At 49.8% G+C, this 17847-nt stretch overlaps 1 protein-coding gene across 1 annotated transcript in view; it reads left to right on the top strand.

Annotated features, from left to right (window-relative positions):
* Nucleotides 1-1343: 1343 nt before the first annotated feature.
* LOC146830121 (cilia- and flagella-associated protein 20) overlaps nucleotides 1344-17847 on the top strand; it is a 46301-nt gene continuing 29797 nt past the window's right edge. Inside the window, exon 1 of the mRNA XM_085604345.1 lies at nucleotides 1344-1742. Coding sequence (XP_085460471.1) covers nucleotides 1659-1742 — 84 coding nt within the window. The 5' untranslated portion in view covers nucleotides 1344-1658. The remainder of the gene's footprint in view (nucleotides 1743-17847) is intronic.

Genomic DNA, 17847 nt, shown 5'->3' with positions numbered 1-17847 from the left:
AAAGTGAAGGCCACAACCCTGGAGAGAGGGGAATGGGTGAGAGTCAGATTAGCCACATAAGGAAAAAGAAGGGAGACAGCAAATACAACCTACCTCTACAAGTGAAAGAAGTGTACGATAGGGCAGCATTACTCAGTGATGGGAATGTGTGGTCCCAAGACCGTATGTCCAAATGTAACAAGATCCTACGATGGCCCCCGGAGGAGAGTGAAAGGACACTACAAGACATAAGCCCAAGAGAAAATGAAGGAAGTAACGCAGCTGTAGAGAAATACAGGAGAGTAGAAGAAAGCAGCGAGGAGCATGGAGAGCAAGTAACACCTGAGATCGAGGAACAGAGTGGAGAGGAGAGTAGAACCCCAAGGAGAGAGGAACTGAACGCACCGAGATGCAAAGCGGGAAGCCCCGCAGAGGAAGGTACCCAAGAAGATTCCTCCACTCCGGTAAGGCGCACTAGAGCGGGCAGAGTGGTAGTAAGACCCAGCCACTTCCGAGAGTTTGAACTAGAGGGTAGCTAAGCGACCCGAGGGACTTTATGGACCACAAATCTTTGTTTAAATAAAAGAAGGGAGATATGTAGTGTTGCGCTCTAGTCCTTACGCGCTACGTGGTGACGTAGTGCGCGAGGACGCGCTAAGACGGGCGAATGCGCATGCGCGAGGCGAATTGTAGACTGCGAGGTCGTGTCTTTCCCGGCGCTCTCCCGCTATACTGAAATAAAGTATATTTCAAGTTATTTCCTTACTCCTGGTGGTGTTAATGTCCAAGCAGAAATAGCAACATTACAGTCTCTATGGTTATAGGGCACTTGGTGCACATGGGTTTTGTCGTTTTTATGAGTTAAGTGTTTTTATTGGCTATTGTTAATAAAGAGCAAAGAAATGAAAAGCATAATCGGAGCCTCCGGTCCGGACATAGAATTACGCCTTCGGGCAGCAGTGGGAGACGCTAGAAGGTCACATTTACTTTTCTAACTCAAGTACTAGTATATTTGAAGTAAGAGCAACTTTACCCCAAATATTCCAGAAGGGTAATTTACTATTGTAACCCTAGACCTGGTATATTTTGGGGAAAGTTATTAAATTCCCCAAGTTTTTTTAGGGCGGGTTGAAAAGTAGTAATTTTGAATTGGGAGAGAGTGTTGACCTGAAGGCACAGCTCTGGGCATTAAAAACTAGGAATACTCCCAGTCACCATAGTTACAATAGTCCGTACTTTGTGTTTAAGCCGGTGTAGTCCCTTCTTTGTGTCAATGTAGCGGGTTGACACCGAGCTAAAGTACAGCACCACAACTAGCAGTTTGAGCGGACGTCTCTCTTTTGTGTTTATGGTCGGCCTGCAATAGTCCCTCCTTTGTGTCTCCTGGAGGCGCTTGTCAGTGTGGTGCACGCCCCCCCTCTGTCCGGTTCCACTGCGTTCTGTCGCCCAGGTGACGGCGCGCGGGAGGCCGGTGTGTGTAAACACAAGGCCGCAGCCAGGGACTCGCGCCGGAGCCATAGCAACTGGGGGGCGGCGCACGGCGCGGAGCGAGCGCAGTCGGAGTCAGAGCGCGAGGGCAGGCCAGCGAGAGGCAGCACGCGCCGCGGCAGGCACATCCGGGGAGCAGGAGAGCCCACCGCGAGCAGCCGCAGAGACCCCCCCGCCCGGCAGCCGGCGCCATGTTCAAGAACACCTTCCAGAGCGGCTTCCTCTCCATCCTCTACAGCATCGGCAGCAAGCCGCTGCAGATCTGGGACAAGAAGGTGGGTCCGGGGGGCGGGCTGCGCTGTGACCCTGGGTCAGGGAGACCTGTGGGGACAGGGGGCGAGGGGTGCCTAGAGAGGGGTCCTATGGCACGGGCTAGGGTGGGCAGCACTGTGGTTCCTTGGGGTGGGGGTGTCGTATGCCATGGGCCAGGGTATACAATGCAGCGGGTGGGGCTGTACTGTAACGTAGGGGATGGATGTGCTTGAGTGGGAAGGGGGGGATATACTGTGTATTCGTAGGACAGGAGGAGGTTATGCCTTGACACCACGGGGGAGGGGTAGAAGGTGGATCTGTGGGAGAGAAGGGGCATCGCCAGGACACCAGGGGTGTACTGGTGCATCCCTGGGAGAGGGGCGGGGACATTACTGTGACACCTAGGGGCAGGTATGAGGTGCAGGGGGTGGAGGCTGTACCATGGCACCAGGGGGTGGTAGGGTTGGTGGATCTGTGGGAGATAAGGGGCATCACCATGACACCTGAGGGACATTGCTGCGACCCCTGGGGTGCAGATACAAAATGCATCCCTGGGAGAGGGCAGTGCCGTGACACCTGGGGTCAGGACATTCGAGCAACTGGTGACACCAGAGGGTAGGTTGGAAGGTACACCCCTTGGAGAGAGCAGGGGCATTACTGTGACACCTAGGGGCAGATATAAGGTGCACCCTTTGGAGAAGAGAGGCATTGCTGTGACACCTGGGGGTGGATATATAAGGTGCACCCCTGGTAGAGGAGGGGTATTCCTGTGACACCTGGGGGTGCTTTTATAAGGTGCACCCCTGGGAGAGAAGCATTACTGTGACACCTGGCGGGGCATATATAAGGTGCACCCCTGGCAGAGGAGGGGCATTCCTGTGACACCTGGGGGGTGCTTTTATAAGGTGCAACCCTGGGAGAGAAGCATTACTGTGACACCTGGCGGGGCATATATAAGGTGCACCCCTGGCAGAGGAGGGGCATTCCTGTGACACCTGGGGGTGCTTTTATAAGGTGCAACCCTGGGAGAGAAGCATTACTGTGACACTTGGCGGGGCATATATAAGGTGCACCCCTGGCAGAGGAGGGGCATTAGTGTGACACCTGGGAGTGCATATATAAGGTGTATCCCTGTCAGAGACTTCGGAAGCAGAGACACAGGGTTTATAGAGACTGGGGAGAAGGAAAGGTTGTACTTTGACCTCATGATCACAGAAGTTTTGCTGCCAGCTTTCAGGCCTCTCCAATCAAGTCTGTCTCCAACACTGAAATATTTGTACAACACATCGTCCGACTTAAACAGATCCCGGCACACCCATTCTTGCATGCCCCTCCGTTTGTGTCTTCATCTACCAATGTGCGGACAACTCCGAACTTTACAAGCTAATGCTCAACTCTGCTAGTACGACTGCCTTCAAGATAGGCTGTCTGGCATTCACTGACACTCGACTGTTCAGCATAATTTAATTCAATTATCCCAGCGCATCGGAGTGTAGAGGTTTAAATGTAGACATTTTATACACGAAGAAGAGTCACTTATATTTTGAGCAGTGTAAACAGGTTTTCTTAGTTGAGGAATTGGAAATGTTTTTAAAATATATATTTTTTTAGTTACAAGCCTTAATAGAATGTGTTAGCTGTGCTACTGCAGAGTCACTGGTTAGAAGTGGGGCACGACCCTTCTAAGCTTGTTCATATTTATGGCACATGCTCTTATTGGCAGTAACCACTCAGTGAGAGGTAGGAGTAAGTGGGAGAGGCACAGAGAGATCCCAACTAATTTTGCGGCAGATCTCGAAGCCAAGGTCAATAAAATGTGGAATAAAAAAAAATCTGTTTGTTGGATTTCCTCTCTAGTACCCTCCTATAAAGTATTCAGTAAAGAATTGTAGGAGACTAGGTATTTACAGTTGTTTTCCACTGACTGGTGCCCGGTCACATCTTGCACGAGCGAAGTTCAGGTTGACTATAATATCACTTGGAACCGCAAGGTGAAATGTCTACGTCTTCATACCTCCCCTTCTGCATTTTGTGTTGTGGAAACTCCTACTCTACCTGCATAGCTCCTATGCTTCTCCTGAGCAGCAGCTATTTGGGGACAGAGTGGATAAATGAGTCATGGAGCTATACAGAAGAGGCCTTTCCCCAAAAATGGGTGGCCACCGGCTACCCTTTAGCACTGACCCATCTACGTTACCCCTAAACACCAGTCGCAGAAAAAGGGTGCTCCGATTACCAGAGCCTCTGTATGCCATAATAATGACAGAAAGCGCTTCACAAATCCTAATAAGAAGGCACGATGTGTAGTTACAACTCCAGGTTGGACAAACTGTCTTGATCCTAAACTGAAAAGCGTGTTAAGCTTTTCAGATTAAGAACTATAGAATGTTATTTGGGTGACACCAGATTTTACTACTTGGGGTCGGCAGCTAACGGCTATGACAAAGACCTGTGGAGTCTGAGGACTTGTGGTCTGCTTTACAAGTTTGGTGACCCAAAATATAACCAGCACTGGCATAGCCAATAGGTCTCGCCTTTGGGACCTTATAAGTGTTTAGCCATGCAACAGTTGCATAACTAAATACTTATAAGGTCCCAAAAGCGAGACCTATTGGCTATGCCGTTCGGCCGCGAAAGCGATCGCGATCAAACATCAAAGCGGCCGTGCGGGCGCGAAAGTGAAAGTAATCGCGGAAAAGCATGGCGCCCGCGCACATGCACTGTAGCTCTAGGCTGGCCTGGTAGCACTTTTTGGAGCCTTCAAAAAGTCTCGCCAGACCAGCGTACACGGGCCCGATGTGCTAGTGGTCTGCCATGTACTAGACTTACAAGACCTGCTGCTCCAGGGGTCTACTGTATTCTGGACGTTCACGGCCCGCTGCACCAGTGGTCCGGGCCGGACTGGCCGTAGTGGGCCCTGGGTGCTTCCCTGGTGGGTTGGAGGGGTGGGGGCGGGTTTTGCTACTGGGGGCCGGTTTTGCAGCCGTGCTGCAATATCAGCCCCCTGTAACAAAAGCGGGAGCGGTGCTTCTCACTTGCATACTTACCCCCCGGACCCCCCCCACTCCTGGGGCAGGTTGAGCAGTATTCTGCCAGAGCTGGTTGCTGTTCCCAGTCTGGCTGTGCCAGTGGTCTGCTGTGTTTTGGACGTATACAGCCCCCTAGCACCAGTGGTTTGTCTTGTCCTGGACGTACACAGCCCACTGCACCAGTGGTCTGCCATGTCCGGGACGTACATGGGCCCGCTGTGCCAGTGCTCCTCCATGTAATGGACAACACGGCCCGCAGCATCAGTGGTCTGCTGTGTCGTGGACGTACATTTGCCCTGCTGCATCATTGGTCTGCCATGTCCTGGACATACATAGCCCCGCTGTGCCAGTGGTGTGTCGTGTCCTGAACATACGTATCCCCGCTGCACCAGTGGTCTGCTGTGTCCTGGACGTACAGTGCCCCAGGGATCTGCCGCATTCTTGACATACACGGCCCGCTGCGCCAGTGGTCTGTCGCGTCCTGGACGCACATGACCCTGCTGCGCCAGTGGTCTGCTGCGTCCTGGACGTACACAGCCCCGCTGTTCCAGAGGTCTGCTGTCTCCTGGACGTACACAGCCCCATTGTTCCAGTGGGCTGCTGTGTCCTGGACGTACACAGCCCTGCTGCACCTGCGGTCTGTGGTGTCCTGAACGTACACAGCCCGCTGCATCAGTGGTGTGCCGTTTCCTGGACATATGTAGCTCTGCTGCGCCAGGGGTCTGCTGTGTCCTGGATGTACACGGCCCGCTATGCCAGTTGTCTGCACGGCTCTGCTGCGACAGTGGTCTGGCGCGTCCTGGACGTACAGTGCCCCAGTGATCTGCCGCATCCTCGACATACAAGGCCCGCTGCGCCAGTGGTCTGCCGCGTCCTGGACGCACATGGCCCTGCTGTACCAGTGGTCTGCTGCGTCCTGGACGCACACAGCCCGCTGCGCCAGTGGTCTGCCGCATCCTGGATATATATAGCCCCGCTGCGCCAGTGGTCTGCTGTGTCCTGAACGTACACAGCCCCCCAGCTGCGCCAGCGGTCTGCCGTGTCCTGGACGTACACAGCCCAGCTGCGCCAGCGGTCTGCCGTGTCCTGGACGTACACAGCCCAGCTGCGCCAGCGGTCTGACGTGTCCTGGACGTACACAGCCCCGCTGCACCAGCGGTCTGCCGTGTCCTGAACATACAGAGCCCGTCTGCGCCATTGGTCTGCTATGTCCTGGACGTACATGACCCCGCTGCGCCAGTGGTCTGCACAGCCCTTTTGGGTGAGTAGCATGCTACTCTGGTACCCAAAAAGGATTTGTGGTGAATTAGTATAGGGAGAAATTAAATTAATTTGAGCGGTGGACATGTGAGTTTATTTGGATTGAAAAAGGATAGTGGAGGGAAAGAAGAGGAAAGGGTTTGCATTTATATAGTGCTTGCTACCCCTTATGAGGTGTTGAACCACTTTTTAGGGGGTTGCACGCTACTCCGGAACCCAAGCAGGATTAGTGGGGAATTAGTATAGGGAAATATGAAATTAATTTGAGCGGCGGTCATGTTGGTCTGTTAGTTGGATTGAAGAGGATAGGGTAGGGATAGAAGAGAGAAGGGTCTAGAAAGTTTGTTTTTTATGTTGGCGCTCATAGCAGTAGGAGGAGGGTAGGGATGAGTAGAGGGGAGGTGGTGAGAAATAGTCAGGGAAGAGTTTGGAAAAGCTTGTTTGGGAGATCTGAATAGTAAAAGAGGTATTAGATGATGCAAGAAGAGATAGAGAAGGGAAGTGTCTAGAAAGTGTCATTTTGGGGATCATATTAGTAGAATGGGGTTTGGGATGAGTCCGAGAGTGGAGGTAGAGGATATGTTTATAGAGCTATCGGGAAGTGCATTGATGATGCTGAATTGGATATAAAGTAACAAATATAAAGATACATAAGTACATAGAAGGTATATATTTATTTTAAACGTTTTATATAGCGCAAACAAGACTCATGAGGGTATCTGAGCACTTTACAGGTGAGCGAAAAAGAGAGGAGATCTAACAATCAAACAACAGAGTGGTCTGGAGTGCGAGGGCAGGCAAACTCTGTTGGCGGGCATACATTTTTTTTTTTTTTTAAAGTTTTTATTGAAATTGGACAAATCAAATAATACAGATTTTGCGGCTGTGCGATACACAAATAACCAATCAGTAGCAGCATTGTGACATTTCCGGTCCTGAAATAAACAATACCACACCATGAATGCAACCGACAACAAGACCCCATCTGCCAATCCATCATCAACACCTGCCCGAACCCGAACCAGGGGGATCCCTGACCCGTGAGCTGTCTCCAGGGTACTAAAGACGTCCCCCTCCCCTGCCCTCATTTCTAACATGGGAAAACGCCACGCGGTGTACAGTACCCGACCCCAGGAGCTCAATATCCCCGCGTCGACACCCCAGCAGGACCCCTACATCTTCGTAATAGTGGGTTGGCACGACCTACCCCACTCCAGTGGGAGCTATTCCGGGATTCGGGGATGGCGGGGTCGAGTCAGGCAAGCCTGCAATGTATGTTTTATAAGGGCCCCAGATGTCCCTAGGACGCGCTATCGTTGGGAGGAGACTAGAGTAGATCTCGCTATTCGTGCTGCAGAAAGCCATGGCTGTAAGCCATGTCTTGGACGTGGGAGCTGTCTTCCTCCCCCAGTGCTTTGCTATCTCCCGCTTGGCCAGAAGAAGCCCTAGAGAGGCCAGTTTACGGACATTCTTTGGGAAATTGACCGTATAACCCAGCAGTGCGACCTCAGGAGTGGGAATGAGTGTAAGCCCTAGCATCTCTTCTAGGATCTTGTGAACCTGAGCCCAGAATGTCTGCAGTCTCGGACACGTCCAGGCCATGTGTGCAAAATCGGCATGTGGTGCAGCGCATTTCCAGCAGGCGTGCGGCCGCGCGGGATCAATGGCGTGGAGTCTAACCGGGGTCATATACCAACGGCGTAGGAATTTATAATGTAGGAGTTTGTGACGGCTATTCAATGACACTGTGTCGGTGACCTTGCAACATGCCGTCCATTGTTCGTCCGTGATAGGCCTACCAAGGTCTGTCCCCCACTCCTCCCGCGCACGATCATCCGCACAGGGGACCCGCGCCGCGCACGCCCTGTACAGCTTGGAAACAATATGTGCCCCCGTATCGGCGTCAATCAGGATGGTGAGAGGTTCAAGGGAGGCCGGCTCGAGGGGAAGTTGGCGGGCATACATAAACAGTCTAAGGCATGGAGAATAAAGGAACAAGACTAAACGAAGCATGTTACAAGGTCCTGAAGGAGTGGCTGGGGGAAAACTGAGCATAAAATGAGTACAAAAGTGCATCCAAACTATACAATAAAAGGAAAGACACGTAAAACCAGAGAGGAGACAAAGTCTTTGAGTGCGTATAAGGCATGGGTATTCAAGGCAAAAATGAGTTCATCAGAAGCAATTTAACTTCCTTTTTGAAGTTAATAGTAGAAGGGATCGTCCTGATTTCTGGAGGTAGGGAGTTCCAAATTCTCCGGGCGATATCTGAGGAGGCTCGATCATAGGTTTTTGATTTACGGAATTTCTGCGGCTTCAGCACAAGGGTGCTGGCACTTCTGGAGGACCTGGAGCCACCAGATAGTACAAGTTTCTGTACAAGGTATAGTGTGGTGTTGTAGTGTAAGGCTTTATGAGTCATTCAAGCAATTTTTAGTCGTATCCTTTCTTCATAAGGGAGCCAATTTAGGGTTTAAAGCTCCAGTGTAATATGGTGGTATCTTTTTGAACCAGTGATGAGTCTAGCTGCAGAATTAAGAGAGGCCCTGAGTGGGGCCATCTTCGATCTCGGGAGTTCAGAGGGTTGCACTACCGTAGTCCAACTTGGAGATCACCAGAGATTGCACCACGGATTTGAAGTCATTTGGTGTGGGGGGGAGAAAATGTGAAATTTTCCTTAGGATGCTTGTTTGGAAATTGGCTCCCTTTGTGAGGGTTGCAATATGCTTCTGAATGTTCAGGCTCTTGTTGAGCATTATGCCCAAGGAACTCGTGGAGTCAGTGGTATGTGGTATGCAGTTAAGAGCTGTTAGCTGATTCATCCATTCAAAGAAAACAGGAGCATGGTTGGGTGGGGCGATTATAAGAAATTCAGTTTTCAGAGCATTAAGTTTCAGATGATTTTAGAGTTAACCAGTTTTGGGCTTTCAGTAGGGTAGTGTTGAGGGCGCTGATATCAGGGGAGGAGACTTTCAGGTACAATTGGGTAACGTCGGCGTACATATGATAGTGGATATTGGATAGTACTAAGGTTTCAGTTAGAGGCTCCATGAACAGGTTGAAGAGAGTTTGAGAGAGTGTGGACCCTTGTGGAACCCCGAGATTGACTGAGGAAGGGTTAGAAAGAGATTAGTTGACCTTGAATCTTTGAGATCTATTGTGGAGAAAAAATGCAAAACAATTAAGGACGGGCTCTGAAAACCCCATCCTATGTTGCAGTAGGTCGAGTAAGCAGTCATGTTTGACTGTTACAAAAGCTGACGATGGGTCGAGGAGGGTTAGAAGGCAATAGTCGTTCTGATCCAGCATTTTGAGCGCATCATCAACAATGTGAGTGATGGCGGATTCTGTACTACGACCGTGACGGAAGCCAGATTGGAACTGGTCAAGTAGTTGGAAGCGTTCTATGTGAGATATATATATATATTTGAAAGGGCACTTCTATAGCGCTTGGCTACCCGGAGGTTTGCTACCCGGAGGCCTCCCAGCGCTTGGCATGCCTAATCAGATAGAGATAGGGTGACTTGGGGGAACAGAATAGTTTTGAATTGTCTTCGAAAGACTAAGTGGTTGGATTTCCTCCGGAGCTGGAGTGGCAATGCATTCCATAGTTTGGCAGCATTAAGAGAAAAGAGACTACCACCGCTTCTGGCCCTCTTAACTCTGGGGACCGCCACAAGGTGGAGGTCGTTCGACCGGAGTTTCCTGTTAGCTTTATATGGGTAAATCATGGATGAAAATAATGGGGGTCCTTTCCCCTGAAGGGACTCATGAACGATACAGAGGGCTTTGAAATTTACTCTTTCCTTCACCGGCAACCAGTGAAGGGAGCGAATGGCAGGTTTGGCTGTGATGCGATTGGGTACATCCAGCAGCAGTCTGGCTGCGCAGTTTTGGGCCGCTTGTAGTTTGGTTGTGACTGCCGTCGGGGCTCCCAGATAAAGTGCATTGCCGTAATCAATCCTTGAAAGTATTAATGATTGAATTAGGACTTTCTTGGTTTGTGGAGGAAGAAGGGGAAGCACTTTCCTAGCCATTCTGAGCAGGCCGAAACAGGTGGCAACTGTCTTTCTTGCCTGCACCTTGAATGTCAGGTTTTGATCAAGCCAGATGCCCAGGCTCTTTATTTCAGTTTTGGGAGCTGGGGTTGGGCCCGTGCATGCTGGCCACAGGGACTCCAGTATTGCTGGGGCGGGGTTGCCCAACATCATGATCTGTCTTATCCCCGTTGAGCTTCGACTGGGAGGCGCTCGTCCGCTTAGAGACCTCAGTTAGGCATAAGTAAAGGGCCTTAGTCTGATGTGTTGCTTGATTGACAGCCACGACCAGTTGGGTGTCTTCGGCGTAAGTTACCATTTGGATTCCAAATGGGGCAATGACTGCTGCCAAAGGGGCCATATATATATTAAAAAGAGTCGGACTTAATGATGAGCCCTGGTGGACGCCGCATACCAGAGGCAGGGGTAGTGAGCTCACATCTCCTTCAAAGACCTGAAAGAGACGACCCTCTAGGAAGGAGCAAAGCCATTTCAGGGCCGTGGCAGCTAATCCTATTTTTTTGAGACGGTGGATAAGGATGCGATAGTTTACCGTATCAAATGCTGCGCTCAGGTCGAGAAGGATGATGGCTGCCGATCCTCTAGTGTCCATGATTTTTAAAAAAAAATTTTAAACAGACTTTATTAGGGCACAGAACAAAATGCAGTCAATCCCCTTCCCCAGTACTCTGCCCTCCAGCCAAATCAGGACGTAGTGCAGTGATCACCCCACCAAACTGATCACAACTGTACAACAGTCACCCCAACAGTATCTGTGCTACGAGGTAGTTCATCCACAGGAGTAATCCACAGTGGGCGCTCTGGTGTCCATGATCTTTTTACTTTCCTCTACTACGGCTAATAGAGCGGTTTCCGTGCTCTGTCGTGGGCGGAATCCGATTTGGGAGTGGTGCAGAAGGCTATGGGATTCCAGGGAGTTGGAGAGTGTATAATTAACGTGTTTTTCGGTCTCTTTGGCGATCCCAGGAAGGAGGGAGATGGGGCGGTAATTCCCCAAATCCACCGGATCCAGATTGGGCTTTTTCAACAATGACTTTACCATTGCCCTTTTCCAATTAGGGGTACTACTCCTGTGTTAAGGGAGGTATTAATCACATTTGCAACAGTAGGGGCAACTATATGTGCTACCTTTTCCAAAATGTTCATGGGTGCAGGGTCCCTCGGTGAGTCACTTTTCACCCGCGAGATCAGAGTCAAAAGGGTTTCTTGGGAAAGGGGGGGGGGGGGGGGGGAAGACTCCAGCAGGTGACTAGGGTGAGTAGAGCATTGATCGTCGAGTTCGTCCTCGACTTGGGGCAGCAGTTTCAGAATGTTATGAATTTTAGTGCTAAAAAACTCTGCTTGTTTATTGCATAGTTGGCTTGACGTATCAGGGGCAATAGGTGGAGCTGGGGTTTTAATAAGTTTCTTAATAATGAGGATGGTCTCTCTTGGGGAGTTCGATGCCAGAAGGATTTTTTTCTCATAGAAAGATGCTTGTGCCTTTTTAATTTCTGCTCTGTATTTGCAGACGGCACTTCTATAATCGCTTTTCTTGCTGGCAGAGAAGTCTTTCCTCCAACTTCTTTCATGTACTTTGCAGCGTTGCTTAAGAGCACGCAATTCCGCGGAGTACCAAGGGGATTTATAAGAACCATTTTTTTTCTTAATCAAAGTTTTAGGCAGGACCTGATTTAATGAGTTTCAATCCAGCTGCAGAAATCCTTGCTACCTGCAACTGGACGGGAATCTGGTGCTGGTCTGGCCTTTTCCAGTTCTTGAGTCCATTTGTCTAGATGGAGCTTAGACCAAGGCCGACTCCAGGTCAGTAAAGGTTGGGCATGGGAGTTAGAGATCCTGGGGTACCATGAAAGGGGAATAAGGAGGTGATCAGACCAAGGAATGGGGATGGGGTCATCTCCTGTAAGGTTCTCCAGATTGGGGAACACAGGGTCAAGGCAGTGTCCTTGGATGTGGGTGGCGTGCAGAACCTTTTGCGACAGCTGCAGGGTCGCAAGGTCTTGCACTAATTCGACGGCTGTTACTGCTTTCGGATCGTCGAAGTGCATATTAAAATCGCCGAGAAGGGTGAAGTTGGCGGACGTGCTGGCTAGGTTAATAGCAGTGTCTACCAATGCTTTGCAAAAGGAGCCTTCCGCTCCTGGGGGACGATAGATCAGGATGCCAGAGACCGAGAGGGGAGAATTCGATTGAAAAATGCACATTCTCACAATCTGTGAGAGGGTTTCCAAGTAGGCGACAGGTGAGATGGTCTTTGTAGAGAATCACGACTCCTCCACCCTTGCCTATTGATCTGTCCACCCTCTGTATTAAATATCCCTGAGGGAGTGTTTCCACAATGTCTGGCTCTGAGCTGGAATTGAGCCAGGTTTCTGTTAAAAACAGGACATCTGGCGCAAGGTCCTGTAACATCATTGAGATCTCAATACTGTGATTAGACATGGATCTGCAGTTAAGTAGGAACAGTTTGTAGAGGCCTGTACCTGCAGAGGGTGTGGCAGTCAGGGGAGAGAGTGTGAACGGGCAGTGTAAGCAGCTCTTCACCAGTTTGTCACACTGAATCTGGTGATAACATTGAGCTGTAGGTACCCTGTAGAGCTGTTGGAGCTATGCGCTAGTGTAATGGATACGATCCGGCATAGGAGGTGCAGGGGTCCTGGCCCGTGGACCCGGTCGGGCGCTGACTGGCTTGCCTTCGGCGCGCCTGCTGCGCGTTTGCGCCATCTAGCATTAAATACCTTACTTCCGGGTGGGTGGAGACTAGCCCGCAACCCTGCCCACTCCCGAAATGGTGGCCGTGTCTGTCAGCTGCGGGCCCCCGGGATTCCCCAGACACCCTCCTGGGTGAATAGGTAAGTGAAATGCGCTGAAAGTATTTTACAGACTGTGCCAGTACGCAAAAGAAATAAGACGGTATCAGGCGATTTTTAATAATGCGGCGAATCGGGTAATGAAACAAATATGCTCCCGGCTCAAGCCTCAGGAGGATTAAAGCATTAGAAATTAAGGGAATTTATGTAGATTTAAGTTGTATTTAATAAACTCAGACTACCAAGTGTTGCTGTACTTTATTTTAATTTATTATTATTTTTTGATTTAATAGTGAAGCAATAGTAGATAGAGTTCTGCTAAAAAAATACTTAGTTAAGTAGTGGGCCTATACATGTTAAACATAGAACAATATAACCATAAGTAATATATACATTTGTTAAGCATAACTAACACATATCTATAGATTTATAAATATAATTATTATACACGCTTATACAAAGCAATTCCCATATGTAGGTACACATCTATAGTCCAAATATATGCTTTTATGCAGAGAGATAAGCTGAATATTTATATTTGAGTATGGTGGGGAACAGTTAACTTCTGAGTAGTTTTCTAAAGATAATGTAGTAAGTTATCTGTGGATTTTATGTTTGCAGATTTTGTGTGTTACTCAGTAGTGCTTTAGTGAGAATTAGCCAAAACCAAAGGAAATGATGGACGGAGTGTTGAACATTGCAAGCACTCACCCCCAGTCAACTGATCTGGGTTTAATCCATCACCGTTCTTTAGCCCACTCTGCCACCCCAGTTCAGACGTGGCCATATGCAAATCAGTCTGACCCTGTGCCTCATGGGAACAGTCCAGCCCGAATTGAGAATTAGGTCATTACAGCTAGGACTAGATGAGCTGTGTCCTGAACATACACAGCCCCGCTGCTGATGTGGAACCGATAGGGCAACCAGTTAGACTCCTGGTGCTGGCTCAACATCTTGTGATCCTGGGCAAATCACTTAATCTCCCTGCGCCTTAAAAAAGTGACTCTGATCTTGTGTAATATAATTTGATGCTCTTGTAAAGTGCGCTAATGCTCTTGGGTACATTCCTGTGGTATAAAAAAAAAACGTAAAAAAAGTGTTACGTTCGGGACAGGAATTCGTTCATGGGTGTGGTAGTTTCACCTTTCATGATGCTCCAGAAATTGATTGAAGTTGAGAAGGAGTAAATGCAGCTTGGTGCTCGAACTAAGGATACACGAGGCCTGGAAATAAAGATGGGGGTGAGGCAGAAGAAAGGTATGGCTGTCGGGGCGTGGATTGTGCATGAATGGGGGATGCGGGTCGGTAATGACACATGGCAGTGGGGGGTAAACCTGTGGGAAGCGGTAGAATTATAATTATACAGACTAATGCAAGCGTGAACCCCCATGAATGGTAAAGACAGAGTGGGTGTATCATGTGCCTGATGAGAATTCGATTATTCTCAGGGCACAATCACTCGTCGGTTCACCCCCCAGGCCAGTGTGTGCCCAGGAATACGCTCTTAAGGTCCTGTGACACCAGTCACTCACTCTTTCAGTCCTCAGTCCCTCAGTCTTTCAAACATCAGGACCGAGCATGCCCAGACACACACCTGGGTCATTCAGAGCCCAGTCACTCAGGTCAGTGTGTGACCAGGAACACACACACTTAAGGTCCTCAGACCCCAGTCTCTCAGTCTTTCAGACATCAGCATCATGCATGCCTAAACACACACTTAGGGCCTTCCGAGCCCAGTCACTCACCCGTTCAGCTCTCAGGTTAGTGTGTGCCCAGGGACACACACACATACACACTTAAGGGCCTCTGACCCCAGTCGCTCAGACCAGTTTTCAGACCTCTGGAGCGTGCATGCCCAGACACTCACCTGGGGCCTTCAGAGCTCAGTCACTCACAGTTTCAGCCCCCAGGTCAGTTTGTGGACAGGAACACACTTTTTCCAAAACATATTTTTATTGGCATTAAGTATAATAGCAGTTAGACACAAGTGCATTTACAGCATTGCATATGTCACCCTCCTAATCAAAACCTATTGTACAGATAATAGACATCCTCAGGTGTCTGGTATTTATCCATTCCCTCCATTGCATGTTACCTAACATGTACAGCAGACGCAATGTGTGAGGTATCTGTGAAGCTCATTGTCTTTGAATGAACTATAGGTGTGTTTGCCAGTGCAATGCGCTATCTAATCTTTGTGTAGCCATGGTTTTTTTAAAGGACCTAACCTCGTTCGAACAGAGGATCTGAGGGGATGCCTTCTGTATAGAATTCAACTGAATTAACTTTCAGCGAACTAGTGCAGGGTGGCCCAAATAAAAATGACACTCTAGAAATGATCTAAGTGGGTGCTGTGCATGGAGTGAGTGGGGTCCGGGTTTCGCGTCGTACAGTGTACTTGTCTGAAAGCTTTCCCAGTCTGGTCATGTTTGTGTTTGAGGGGGCCCGGGGTGGTGGCGGGGACAGGGCAGGCGTCTCCTATATCCCATTCCAATTGAAAGTTATGCTAGACTTCTCCTGTAGTGTCCCTCCCATTCTCGAGATCACAGCACAGCAGGGGCTTTCTCCCCCCACGGGTCATCCTATCTACGGGTGTGTGACCTCACCTGCCCGTATCTCACCCTGGCTTTCATTATCGTCTACTGGATCGCATTCAGTGTGTTCCCAGGTATGAAGGACCTCCCTCCATTGCTCTGCTATGGGGCACTGTCTTTTTCTCCGTGATTCCTCTTTAAATAGGACCCGTCCCTCTGCCCCAGCCCACTCAGTTACATCTCTCACCGAGCCCCCACCGTGGGCCCACCAATGGACATCCAGGCCATTGCTATCCTCCTTCTGGCCAGGACCAAGGCGAGGTCAATAAACCTATTCCCAACCTTCCGTTTGGGTGGTCGAGGAAAAAGTCCTACCAGGCAAATCTCAACAGTGGAGTCAAGTGTGTGTCCCAATGCGGCACCCACCCCCACTAATACCGTGTCCCAAAGCCGACTTCACACGATACATGCCCAGGTCATGTGTACAAAATCTGCATCACTATAATCGCACCTCAGGCAACTGCATGGTTCGCCACCATAGGCAACCTGCATTTTGTGGGGTGTCATGTAGGTCATATGTAAATAGTTGAAATGTGCGTACTTTAATCTTGTGTTTCTTGAGACTGTCTTGGGTAAAGCAAAAACCAAAGGAAATGATGGACGGAGTGTTGAACATTGCAAGCACTCACCCCCAGTCAACTGATCTGGGTTTAATCCATCACCGTTCTTTAGCCCACTCTGCCACCCCAGTTCAGACATGGCCATATGCAAATCAGTCTGACCCTGTGCCTCATGGGAACAGTCCAGCCCGAACTGCCAAGCCATGTCTTCCCTGGACCGTAAACAAGCTTCCTAGGACCGGTTTCTGGCATTTCAACCGTCTTCAGCCAGGCTTGCTTGAATCCAGTGGCAAAGTGAGCAAGGTACTCACGTCTGAGCATACCATGCCAACTTATGGCGAACAAAGCAAAAACCAAAGGAAATGATGGACGGAGTGTTGAACATTGCAAGCACTCACCCCCAGTCAACTGATCTGGGTTTAATCCATCACCGTTCTTTAGCCCACTCTGCCACCCCAGTTTAGACATGGCCATATGCAAATCAGTCTGACCCTGTGCCTCATGGGAACAGTCCAGCCCGAACTGCCAAGCCTTGTCTTCCCTGGACCGGAAACAAGCTTCCTAGGACCGGTTTCTGGCATTTCAGCCGTCTTCAGCCAGGCTTGGTTCGCCATGTTTTCGGTCCAGGGAAGACATGGCTTGGCAGTTCGGGCTGGACTGTTCCCATGAGGCACAGGGTCAGACTGATTTGCATATGGCCATGTCTGAACTGGGGTGGCAGAGTGGGCTAAAGAACGGTGATGGATTAAACCCAGATCAGATGACTGGGGGTGAGTGCTTGCAATGTTCAACACTCCGTCCATCACTTCCTTTGGTTTTTGCTTTGTTCGCCATAAGTTGGCAGGGTATGCTCAGACGTGAGTCCCTTGCTCACTTTGCCACTGGATTCAAGCAAGCCTGGCTGAAGACGGCTGAAATGCCAGAAACCGGTCCTAGGAAGCTTGTTTTCGGTCCAGGGAAGACATGGCTTGGCAGTTCGGGCTGGACTGTTCCCATGAGGCACAGGGTCAGACTGATTTGCATATGGCCATGTCTGAACTGGGGTGGCAGAGTGGGCTAAAGAACGGTGATGGATTAAACCCAGATCAGATGACTGGGGGTGAGTGCTTGCAATGTTCAACACTCCGTCCATCACTTCCTTTGGTTTTTGCTTTGTTCGCCATAAGTTGGCAGGGTATGCTCAGACGTGAGTCCCTTGCTCACTTTGCCACTGGATTCAAGCAAGCCTGGCTGAAGACGGCTGAAATGCCAGAAACCGGTCCTAGGAAGCTTGTTTTCGGTCCAGGGAAGACATGGCTTGGCAGTTCGGGCTGGACTGTTCCCATGAGGCACAGGGTCAGACTGATTTGCATATGGCCATGTCTGAACTGGGGTGGCAGAGTGGGCTAAAGAACGGTGATGGATTAAACCCAGATCAGATGACTGGGGGTGAGTGCTTGCAATGTTCAACACTCCGTCCATCACTTCCTTTGGTTTTTGCTTTGTTCGCCATAAGTTGGCAGGGTATGCTCAGACGTGAGTACCTTGCTCACTTTGCCACTGGATTCAAGCAAGCCTGGCTGAAGACGGCTGAAATGCCAGAAACCGGTCCTAGGAAGCTTGTTTTCGGTCCAGGGAAGACATGGCTTGGCAGTTCGGGCTGGACTGTTCCCATGAGGCACAGGGTCAGACTGATTTGCATATGGCCATGTCTGAACTGGGGTGGCAGAGTGGGCTAAAGAACGGTGATGGATTAAACCCAGATCAGATGACTGGGGGTGAGTGCTTGCAATGTTCAACACTCCGTCCATCACTTCCTTTGGTTTTTGCACTGTCTT

This window comes from Triturus cristatus, chromosome 5_1 (assembly GCF_964204655.1).
Source record: "Triturus cristatus chromosome 5_1, aTriCri1.1, whole genome shotgun sequence".
Lineage (NCBI taxonomy): Eukaryota > Metazoa > Chordata > Amphibia > Caudata > Salamandridae > Triturus > Triturus cristatus.
The sequence above is the reverse complement of the archived record's forward strand: the minus strand, read 5'-3'. Positions and strand labels throughout refer to the sequence as shown.